At 45.5% G+C, this 11,726-nt stretch overlaps 1 protein-coding gene across 1 annotated transcript in view; it reads left to right on the forward strand.

Moving 5' to 3' along the window:
• The first annotated feature begins 1,390 nt into the window (after positions 1-1,390).
• The window catches only part of POU2AF1 (POU class 2 homeobox associating factor 1), a 22,111-nt gene continuing 11,775 nt past the window's right edge, over positions 1,391-11,726 (forward strand). The window contains exons 1-4 of the mRNA XM_031062488.1: positions 1,391-1,406; positions 9,959-10,086; positions 11,044-11,086; positions 11,165-11,436. Of these exons, the coding sequence (XP_030918348.1) occupies positions 1,391-1,406; positions 9,959-10,086; positions 11,044-11,086; positions 11,165-11,436 (459 nt within the window). The remainder of the gene's footprint in view (positions 1,407-9,958; positions 10,087-11,043; positions 11,087-11,164; positions 11,437-11,726) is intronic.

Here is an 11,726-nt window from a genome sequence, read left to right on the forward strand (position 1 = left end):
CTGGTACTCAGCAATAATTCAGATATGCAAAATGTGGCTGAACAATGCCCTCGTGCCTGAGAGCAGAGCAGCTCGGGGCTGCTTTGGAGGGCAGACAGGCACATCCCTTCATTCTTTCCACTCCACTTGCTCTGGGGTTTGCTTCTCGTTTGGGTTTTGGACAAGTCTTTGAAGCAGAGTGAGTACAATTAAGTGTTCATCTGATTAATCTGTGTTTCCCCACTAAATGCAGTTTGATGTGTTGTGGGATGGTTCAAAGAATGGATCCGTTCCCAAGAGCTGCCTGAAACACCTGAAAACATAAAATTCCTTCAGCAGAATCCTGGCCAAAAACCCCACCAGACCCTGCCTGGCTCTTTTTACGGGAAGAGAAATTTGGGAGAGCAAATTTTTGGGGAATGATTAAAAACGCTACAGCAACACGGCAATGACAAGATCCTGACCTCACAGTGCAACTCCAACAAACATTTCCCAGGGAATGAAGCTCCTAAGTCAGTGTTAATTGTGAAAACTGATCCCAGGGTTTTAGAGGGATTTAAAGGGTTGAACACAACCCTCTTCCCTGATTTTTAGAGGGAAGAGGGTTATGTTCATGGTGCCATTAATGCCAAGAAGTTCTCCAGGTTTCTGTGGCCTTCCTCCAGCTTTGCAGGCTCTTTTGGAAGGGCTGCTTCTCCCTGGGTAGGAAGTGTTGTATTTTGATAAAAGCAAAACAGAAAAAAAAAAGGGTTTCTTTTTTAAATGAAGGACGCCCTGGCTTAATGGGGCTTGAAGTGTTTACAGGTGTTTCCTCACAAGTTCAAATTTAGTGGCCCTGGGGAGTTGAGATTCTCATAAGGCAGGAGCAAACTCTCAAATTCTGGGTTTTAGAAGGGTTGCACATTTAAAGGGCCAGGCTGGCACGGATGAAAACAAGAGTTTGTGCCATCCAGAGCAGCAGAACGTGAGCAAAAATCATCCTTAGTGCCACAAGAGGTCAAAACCTTCCTGAAAGACCCTTTGCTGCTGCCCAACCTTTCGCCCTGATCTTGCAAATTTGTGGTGAAAATCCCAGGAGAGGTGGGTTCCACCTTTGGCCGTTCAAACCCAGCTTGGTGACCCCTTTTTTATGCAGAGCATCTCCTCAGAGGAGCTGCTGAGCGTGGGGAAGGAGAAGGAGAAGAAGAAGAAGAAGAAGAAGCAGCAGAGAGCAAAAGGAAAATGTAGAAGTGGCTGTGGTTGGAGGGGTGATGATGTCACAGGGCTCAGCGGGAACACTGAGCTTTTAAAAAGCTGAAAGGAACATCCTGACCCTCACTTGTCGCATCCCCACCCAGGAGCCACACGCACACACTCACAGCCCGGTTATCCTCAGCCAAGAAAGGGGGGAAAAGCTCCATCCCACCACAGAATGCACTGGCAAAAATGTAAGTGAGCTCTGATTTGGCTTCTCCTACCTCTGGTGGCAGCGGAGGGTGCTGAGGGATAAATCAGCAGAGGGTGGCAGGGGAGGGGATGCTCAGGGATGGCTCCAGGGAGGCCAGTGCTCAGGTGTGATGCTCATTTTCCAGCAGGGATATGAGCTCAGGGCTGCTTTGTTGGCTTTCATCACTATGAATCAAGTGGAAGACAATGATTCATAAAAACAATAACAGGATGCAGGTATTATATCAAAGGGCACGGTGGTTACGTAGCAGAAAATTTTCCTTTTGAAAAGTGAAACCTGTGAGAAATCTTATTTCTGTGCCCCTTTTTTTTTTTTTGTTTGATATGTACTTCTTTCAGCTAATTAAAAAAGATAAGGAACAAAGCAGTTGAGGGCAATACAGTTATGACTTTACAGGAAATCAGTTTTCTTGTTTTCAAGATAATTTCACTCCTCTGGGCCCACCTTTGCTGGAGTAGTTTACTGATCCTGCTCCAGGTAGGTGTTTGCTTTTTGCAAGGTTTTCATTCTCACTCTTATCACCATCATATCTCACTTGTCATCAGTAGGGGATGCTCATTTTGGCACCTGTGCTGCTGCCCTTTGCCTCTCACCCTGCTGTTCCTTTAGCATAGAATGGTACAGCACACCTGAGTGGAAAAATTAATTTCTCAAACCCTTGCCAGTGACTTATCTGACATTACTCATCTTTTATCTCAGCCTGTAGGTTGTTCTACTGCGTGTAGTAAACCTACCATGTGCCTTTGTGAGCTTTGAAATCCGTTCCCTCTGTTTTTTTCCCTGCCTTCTTTCTTTTCAGCTGAGCATTTTGGAAGCTCAAATGTGCATTTGGGAAGTTTTGTTTGTATTTCCCCCTTCAACTTGAGCAGTTCTCAGGAGATGGCATGGAAAAAACTGCAAGATGATGACATCCAAATCCTGATTGTAATCTTCCATCTCAGATGGATAAACCCTGAATGGTTTATTTGGGTTGGTTTTTTTATCATTCCTGCAGTGACAAAGCAATGCCAACAACAATGCTTTGGGCAGGGGGAAATTGGGAACTGAATTGGTGGCTTTATTTTGCTTTTTTCCTTTGACACTTGCAGGAATTACAAATCAAATTATGTCACTCATTCCCTGATGATAATTTGTAGACAACTCCTGGCCAGTGTCCCTTGAGCTTGTTCATCCTTGAATCTCCCTCCTGTTGTAGTTCTGTCAGAATCCCCTTTTCCAGCATGGAACTGCTGGAAATCTGATGGGTGCTGCTGCTTTTCCCACCTTGGAATCTTGCTTGGATCTCCCTCCTTTTGTAGTTCTGTAAGAATTCACTTTTCTAACATGGAATTGCTGCAAATCTGATTGATGATTCTGCTTAGAATCTTGCTGCAATCTCCCTCCTTTTGTAGTTCTGTCAGAATTCCCTTTTCTAACATGGAACTGGTGGAAATCTGATTTATGCTGCTGCTTTCCCAAGCCACTGCAGTGTGCTGGCCTTGAAGGAAGGCAGGAGGGGACACCCCTGTGTGACCCCTGTGTGAGCCCCGAGGCCAGGGCAGGTACCAGGTGCCAGATCCTGCAGGTTTCAGTGGAAGTTGCAGTTCCCAGCAGCTCTGAGAGTCCCCTTTGGTGTCACCCCTGTTTCCTGTCGCTGTGACCAGCTCACGTTTCCTGCACCACCTGCCTCAGGCCACCTGCGACCCCAGGGATGTCCCCACCCCTGGCCTTGCTCTGGAGCAGAAATCGAGGCAGAGGCAGCTCAGGTGACCTGGGAACTTTCCAAACTGAAACCCTGAGATTTGACTCATCTGGCGCTGACAACACCAAGGTTTTGGGTTCAGTCCCTCAATGGGCCACTCACTTCAGAGTGGGTGATTGTGGGAATGTTCCTCACTCGGGGTCACCAAATGTGGTGGTGCTCTCAGGGGGCCCAGGATGAGGGAAGAATTGAGCATCTTGACTCCATGTTTCAGAAAGCTGATTTATTATTTTATGATATATATTATATTAAAAGAAAATGATATATTAAAACTATACTAAAAGAATAGAAGAAAGGATTTCATCAGAAGGCCAGCAAGGAAAGGAATGACAATAAAATCTTGTGACTGACCAGAGAGTCTGAGACAGCCGGACTGTGATTGGCCATTAATTAAAAACAACCACATGAGACTGATCACAGATCCACCTGTTGCATTCCACAGCAGCAGATAACCATTGCTTGCATTTCATTTCTGAGGCCTCTCAGCTTCTCAGGAGGAAAGATCCTATCAAAAGGATTTTTCATAAGATATGTCCGTGACAGGTGATCCTGGAGGGTCCTTCCCAGCTGAGAACATTCTGTGAACCTCTGAAAACCCAGAAGTGACACAAGAACTCCCTCCAGCAGCAGGCGACCTCACCTGAGGCCATGCTCAGGGTGGTTTCCTGCTCCTTCAGGGTCATTTCTGCAGGAGCACAAGGCAAGCTGGGCCATTTTGCTGGGCAGGGAGCCTGGCCAGGCCGGCCCTGCAGGCTGGGGATGTCCCAGGTCACAGCACAGTGACTCCCCTGCAGGACGGGGGCCCTGGTTCCGCTCAGCGCCCGGGGGCGGCTCAGCCCGAAAGCCTCCCCTCCCACGGCCCAGGAGAAGTGACTGGTCGGGGCTCCCCAGGATTCTGCTGAACAGGAGCAGCCCCAGCAGCCCCTCAGGGATGGGGAATTCATGGGCAGCAGCAGCTTCTGCCTCTTGATTTGCTCTTTTTGTGACCTCCGTAGTGAATTTTTTAAATTGACCCGAACGTTCCTTCCATACAAATGGTTTGTGTTCTGCAAAGCATGGAACCAGCTTGGGCTTGATGACCTCAAAGGTCTTTTCCAGCCTAATTAATTCTAATTCTGCAGGAATCTCCTGTTTAGGTGCTGGTTTTGCCTGTGCCCAAGTTTTTTGGGCAGTCACTGGCAGAGATTGAGCTGCTCAGATTCCCTTCGCCACCGAGAGATGTGAATTCACACCTCTGCAAATCCCTTCCCAAAAGCTTTTAAAGCGAATCAGAAACCTTCTCTGCCCACAACAGATGTGGGGCTGCACAGAGCCACCCTGAAAGTATCAGCTAATGAGACTGAGAGGTGAAACTGCAGCATTCTGTACCTTGTGAGCGCTAATTTTGGTAAAACCCCACCAGGAAAGAGGGATAGCACAGAAGTTGAGCCCATCCATGCTTTGCAGAGCAGGTGTCAAACTCTACGAATGACCACAGCAGCAATTAAATGGAAAGCTTGCATTACTAAAATGGAAAGAGTATTATGGGCTGGGAGGAATTAGGACCTGAGGGTGAGACTTAAGGTTAAAGGCACTTTCTGTCTATCTCAGCTTCCCCTTTGCACCAGGGCTCCTCTTATTCTGAAACAGAGAATTTTTAGTGCCCCTCACCCCTAGATGGCCAAAGCATCCAGCTCTCATTGGGCACTTGAAAGTTTTTCGTTTTTTTAATTAGAATAATCAGAGCAGCATGGATTAGCCAGCATTTTGTGTCTCCCCTTGATTTTGGTTTCTATCCAAGTGGAAAAAATCTAAAATCCACTCTGTATTTGTTCATCTGCAATCCCTTCCTTGTGTGGAAACAAAATGTACGCTCTGCACAGTGCTCTCCACTCGTTTAGATCCTTTTAGGTGTGAAGAAAATATTTTTAAAAGACAGTTATCAAAAGGATTCCTCAAGAACAGCATGGGGCATGGATTTGCCTGAATCCAAGGCTACTTTGATTCCTGGAAAATCTTCCAACCCCTGAAAATGGAGATATTGGGCATTAATATCTAAATTATTCTTCTGTCAAATGAAGAATGGACTGACCACAAAGCAGAGATAAAGATCACCCTGGGTTTTTTGAGGGAAACTTTAATTAGCCAGGAATAAAGACAGGATCATGACCAATGTTGATTCCCTTGCCATGGGCTTGGAGGTAAAAAGGTTTTGATTTGACTCTAAGCACACAAGCCTATGAAACGAAGCCTCTTTCTTCTTTTATTTGCCAAAGTTCACTGTGTCTGATAAAAATGTGATTTGTTCTTCAATATCCAAGCCATTAACTCAGGGCTTTGCTAATTGAAATCTAAATTTCTCTTGTTATTTGCAGTCAGCGATTGCTTTTTGGTGTTACTGCAAACAAGAGAAACTATTGGGCTTCCTTTCAATTATTTATTGCACTGGAGGGTGAGAGGAGAAAAAAAAGGGGAAAACTATTTGCAGTGTTAACACTGATCAATTGATTATTTTATCACGTGGTTGTGAGCACAGAAATCTGTGAGAGGGAGCGGTGGTGTGGTGTTCACATGCCCTCTGAACAGAGATTTAGTTTTCTCAAGATTCTCCTGAGAAATGCTGTGAGGGGAGCAGAGAAAAGAACGATCAAAACAATTCTTATCTGATTTGCTGCTGGTGTGTTTGTGCCCATGTGGAATTTGTTCTGCAGATTGTTCACCCGAGGTGATTGCTTGGATTTGGTGATGCTGTTTTGGATTCATTGACCAAAATTGGATCTCTGAGTATGTGTATCAGGGGCAGAGAGTCACGGGTTTTCTAGTTAGTTAGTGATAGTTGTTGTTAGTGTAATATAGTGTAATCACAGAATCACAGAATCACAGAATTTCTAGGTTGGAAGAGACCTTTAAGATCATCGAGTCCAACCCATCTTCTAACACCTCAACTAGATCATGGCACCAAGTGCCAGATCCAGTCTGTTTTTAAACACATCGAGGGATGGTGACTCCACCACCTCCCTGGGTAGATGATTCCAGTATTTGATCACTCTTTCTGTGAAAAACTTCCTCCTTAATTCCAGCCTGTACCTCCCTTGGCTCAGTTTGAGACTGTGTCCTCTTGTTCTGTCTGTTGTTGCCTGGAGAAAGAGACCGACCCCAGCTCAGCACAGCCGCCCTTCAGGGAGCTGAAGAGAATGATAAGGTCACCTCTGAGTCTCCTTTTCTCCAGGCTGAACAACCCCAGCTCCCTGGGGTATAGAGTTTAATAGAGTATAATAAAGTAATTAATTAGGCTTTTGATGTCATGGAGCTCTGCACAGACATGGAGCACCATAGCGCTGATACAGCAGGACGCTGCTGCAGGACCAGCAGGGTGGTTCAAAGTGAAATCTGCCTGCTGGGAAATCGCAGTGCCCTGGCTGGGAGGCTGAGAGCGAGCTGCAGCTCCTCTCTCTGTGTGTGTGTGTGTGTGTGTGTGTGAGGGGCAGCCCTGCTGGGGAAGCTCAGTGATCTGGAACTCTCCGCGCTTCGCTGCCCGCACCCTTCCAGCAGCTGCTCTGCCTCTCTCTTCCCTCCCATCTCTGCAATGGTTAAACCAAAATGCAGGGGAGGACAGAGCTTGGATTTTTGGTGATGTCTTGGTGTGCTTTCCCTCCTGTGGTAATCACATATCCTCTGAACAGACAGACATGGTTCTCCCAGGATTTTCCTGAAAAATGGTGAGAAAGCTCAGAGGAGGAATTAAAACAATTATTATCTCTCTTTCTGTAACTGTTGTTCATAGATCTGGCTCTCCAGAGTGTGCTATTCATAGTTCACCAATAGTGTAAGAGAAGATTCCTAAAGGGCAATCAGCTCTTAGGTCCACCATGGTTTCTGTAAGAACTGTAGATTTCTAAATAAAGTGCTTTTTGTGCCTTCTGATGATGGAGTTTCTGCATCACCTTTGGCTGTCTCCAATACCCCTTTGGTGATACAGATCAATATTTCTGAGATATTTATGCAGTCTGTGTCTGCATAAATTGAGGGTGACAGATCCCTTGGAACATTTTTGGATGCTTCCAGGCTGAGCTGCAGCATGGTCTGGAATCCAGCATCTTCCTGCTGCTCTCACTTGATGTTTTGAGCCATTTGGTGCCTTTCCAGCAGCTCTGGTGTTCAGCAGCAGCTTTTAAAGATTGCCCACAAGTCTTCAAGGCTTTTGTGGACTTTTAGCAAATACATCAGGTGATAACATTGATGGAGGGAGCCTGGGGCTGGGCACACACCAGGGCTGGAGGCAGCCTGGCCAAAGCTTTGAAATGGGCCCCAGTGAAATGTGGAGGGGTTGGATTTGGATTCCTTCTCTTCTTCCTCAACTGGAGATGTCTCAAACTGCCCCAGCTACACAGGGCAGGTGAAAATCAAAATGTGCCTGCAGCATGTGGGTGTTCTTTGGTCCTGGAATTGCAGGAGATTGCACTGCTGCTATTCCTTTATCTCCTTTAATTCAATTTTATTGAATGGAACTATTGGGCTTTCATGACTAAAATTAAAATAAAATGGAATCTTGGTCCAAGATATCTTCATAGTTTGTTAAAACATTTATATATATTAAATGGAACTTGGGCTCTCATGACTAAAATTAAAATAAAATGGAATCTTGGTCCAAGACAGCTTCATAGTTTGTTAAAACCTTTCTATAAGGATGACTAAATCCAGGTTCTTCGTTTACAAAGATATTTTAATTATCATTATTCCTCCGAATGCTGACATTTGTGACTGCCATGTGTCTTCAGCTCGATGAGGAATTGCACCCTGAAGCCCCAAAGCCATTTTGCTGTGGTCTGTCTGTGATGCTCAGACCCCACAGGCCCCTGAGCAGTGGAAAAGCAGCTGTGCTCACATTATTTTTATTTCTGGAGGTCAGCTTGGGGGAACCGAAATATGATCTGCAGACTTTGGTTTTTAAAATTTTTTTTTCTCTTTATTTTTTTTTTCTTTTTTGGTTACTCTGCTTACTTACACCGGAAATTCTGAATAGGTATATTTGTCAGCTTTTACAGTAAATTTCTTCTTTCCCATCCCCCAAACCTGGAGCCAGAAACCACCATCCTTCCCCACCCTAATTCTGCAGGGAGGCCCTTTATGAGTTGGGGATGAGAAACTCCCCAAAATGTTCATTTCTGCCACTCCAGATTGGTGGAGTTGATGTTTTCACACAGCACCAAGAACACCAGAACTCTTTATTATTTGCGCTCAAATAAATTAATACCAATGAAATTGAAAAAGCACAACGTGAATTGTATTAAAAGCCCTTGTGGATGCTTGCAGGGAGCTGAAAGAACCTTTATTGTCTTTTGAAATTCCATTTTGAAAGCCACAGGATTCACGAGAATGCAAGAAATCTGATTTAAAGAGCCACAAAGGATGTGCACAGAAAGCAAAGATAGATCAGGCAAAGGCTGGAAAATCATCTTTGCTTCAACTACTGATTAAAAGTAAAATATTTCCTTAATGTGCATAACAAAGGCAACATTCAGTGCATAAATGGAGTCCTGTCTGGTCCTAAAAGGATTTACAGTGGCCAATCAAGATTTCATAATTAAATTATGTATGATGAGTTAATAGAAGAGCCAAGCTGAAGGGAAAAAAGTATTTTTGAAAAGAAATTAGAGCAGAAACGTTTATTCCGTTAAGTAATTTTTGTGGTGGATTTATGATCTCTGTATTTCAAGCTCCATTTTCCTCCTCCCTGGAAGGTGCAACAGAAACATCTCAGTGAGCTCAGAATTAAATGTAGCAGGGAGAGATATCTGAGGTGAAATGATTCATTCTTGTAGGATGTGAATCTAAATAAATGCTCCAGGGGTGGAACAATAGTTGAAAATCCAGATTGGAGCTGGACGCGCACCTGTACCTCAAAACCAAAGGCCAGTTCCAATCGTTAAAAATGGAAAACTTATCAATTTCTGTATTTACACATCAGAGTGCAGTGGAAGGGGCAGGCGGCCACCTCTGCTATCGGCGCCTTTACAAACAGCAGGCTTTGATATCCCCTGCTTTCCTTCTGCTATCAATCCCTCCAAACGCTCCAGTAAAATATGAGTTGTTAAATCTGGCTCTGGCAGAAATGTGCTTCCCCTGCTTTGCTGCTCACACGGCTTTGGGAGAGGCTTTTGGAGCTGGAAACTTAATTTTTCAAATTCATTTTTAATGAAATTAAAGCTAAATTCTGACTGTAAACTTAGTTCTTCAAAATGGAGCAGAATTTTTGGGTGGGAGCTGGGAGGTTTTGGGTGTAAGATCTGTGATGTGTTGTCTCCCGTTCATCAACCTCCTGGACCAGCTATGAGCAAAATTTGTTCAGAACTGGAACAAAACTCTGGTCTAGTTGGGACTTCAGCACCTGCCTGATCTAAAAATGAGATATTAAAGTCAAATTAATGATGTTTAAATGGGTTTTCAAGTGAGGATGTTTTCCTGATTCGGGTTGGTTTTATACCTTCTACTTAAACAGTGAATCTATTTCTTTTAAATATCTAATCTCTGCTTTTTTATGTCCCTGCCCGGCCAACAATTCTGGTGTGTCACCTTTTGGGTATATTTCATCTGATTTTCCTTTTGGGAGTGTGTGAAGCTGCTCTGCAGCTCAGTGGCACTGAGGGACACAAAGGAAAGGAAGAATAAAATAAATTTAAGGAAGAATAAAATAAATTTAAGGAAGAATAAAATAAATGTGTTCTGCTACAGCCCCCAGGTTGCCGTGGGGATTTGGGGTCCCTGAGAGGAAAATAAATGTTACATAAATATTTAATTTTTTTTTTCCTCAGCTTCTGCCCCAGACCAGCAGCCACAGCCTCGCCCCTACCAAGGTGTCCGAGTGAAGGAGCCAGTGAAGGAGCTGCTGAAGAGGAAAAGGGGGAATGTCCAGAATTCCAGTGCAACTGCAGCTACAACGGTGGGGAAAAGCAAACAGGAGGAAAATTCTCCCTCAGGAGCTCAGTGCTTGCCCAGCCCCAGCACTACTGAGCCAACGAAAGAAACCTCTGCATCTCTAAAGCATTTTGAAGGCCCTGCTGTTACCTGTTATGCCATTAATATCTCTTTAGCTGGGGTGCTTTTAGTGAGCTGAGCATCTTCCACCCTTTAATGGAAAGGGGAAGTGCTTTGTGCTTGGCAGGATCTGATTGCTGGGGACTGAGAGTGGCTTGGGAGGGAGGCAGCAAGAGACCATCCCCAGCCATCCCTGGCTGTTTGCTGCTTCTTCTCAGCCTGGATTTGCTCTCCCAGCAGGCAGCAGCTGGGCTGGCTCCTCTCTGCAGGGGAATTCTCTCTGCTACATGAAATCTAAACACACTTTAAAGTCAGACCCTGCCACTGATAACCAGCTGATAATGCCTGAATGCTCTGTGGGATTGAACTTAATGGTGATGGGCTTCACCTCTGATTTTTAGTTTTTCTCTCTGCTACATGAGATTTAAACACACTATATGATCCTCTTGAGCTGAGGTGTTTGTGGGTGTTTGTGGGTGTTTGGGGTGCTGTGCCCTGGCTGCCAGGCTCAGCTCTTCTGGCCCTTGTGTGGGGTGGGGGAGTTCAGCCCCTGGCATTGATAACCAGCTGATAATGCCTGAATGCTCTGTGGGATTGAATTTGATGCTGATGGGTTTCACCTCTGATTTTTATTCTTTCTCTCTGCTACACGAGATTTAAACACACTTTAAGGTCCCCTCGAGCTGAGTTTGGGGTGCTGTGCCCTGGCTGCCAGGCTCAGCTCTTCTGGCCCTTGTGTGGGGTGGGGGAGTCCAGCCCCTGGCATTGATAACCAGCTGAAAATGCCTGGTCTGCTCTGTGGGATTGAATTTAATGCTGATGGGCTTCACCTCTGATTTTTAGTTTTTCTTCTCTCTTCCAGGTTGTTCTGCCCCATCAGCCAGTCCCTTCCTACTCGCCCATGGGTAAAGTATCCCTGACCCTCTGGGGCTCTCCAGAGAAGACTGTGCTGAGCTGGGTTTTAATCCTGTCCTCTTTTCCAGGCCAGCCTTGCATTGACATGGACGCTGCTGCCCCTGCTCTGCCTGGCCCAGAGGAAGGAGCTGTGGCCTCTGGATGGATGCCCCAGGCCCCTGGCACCCCCCTGCAGCCCCTGGCTCAGTGGAGCCCTTACCCAGACTACGTGTCCCACGAGGCTGGCAGCTGTCCCTACTCAGCAGATATGTACGTCCAGCCCGTGTGCCCCAGCTACACCCTGGTGGGACCCTCCTCTGTCCTCACTTACACATCCCAGCCTCTCATCACCAATTTTGCAGTAAGTCAAAAACACCAAGCTGGAAATTATGTTAATTCCCACCTTTTAGCAAGAGCTGTGGGGTGGAGTTAGGCTGATTTATTTAATTACTGAAATGTTGTGTGTCTTTGCATCCATGCCATGTAGTTTCCAGGACAGGAATATGGTTTGAGCAGGGCAAAAAGTTGTGTTTGTACTGGAATCAGGCAAAATTCACAACCTTTTCCAGTTACACTCTGGTGGGACCCTCCTCTGTCCTCACTTGCACTTCCCAGCTTCTGCCAAGCCAGCAGGGTCTGCTCTGACCCTTG

The sequence above is a fragment of the Geospiza fortis genome, unplaced genomic scaffold, assembly GCF_000277835.1.
Source record: "Geospiza fortis unplaced genomic scaffold, GeoFor_1.0 scaffold37, whole genome shotgun sequence".
NCBI classification, from domain to species: domain Eukaryota; kingdom Metazoa; phylum Chordata; class Aves; order Passeriformes; family Thraupidae; genus Geospiza; species Geospiza fortis.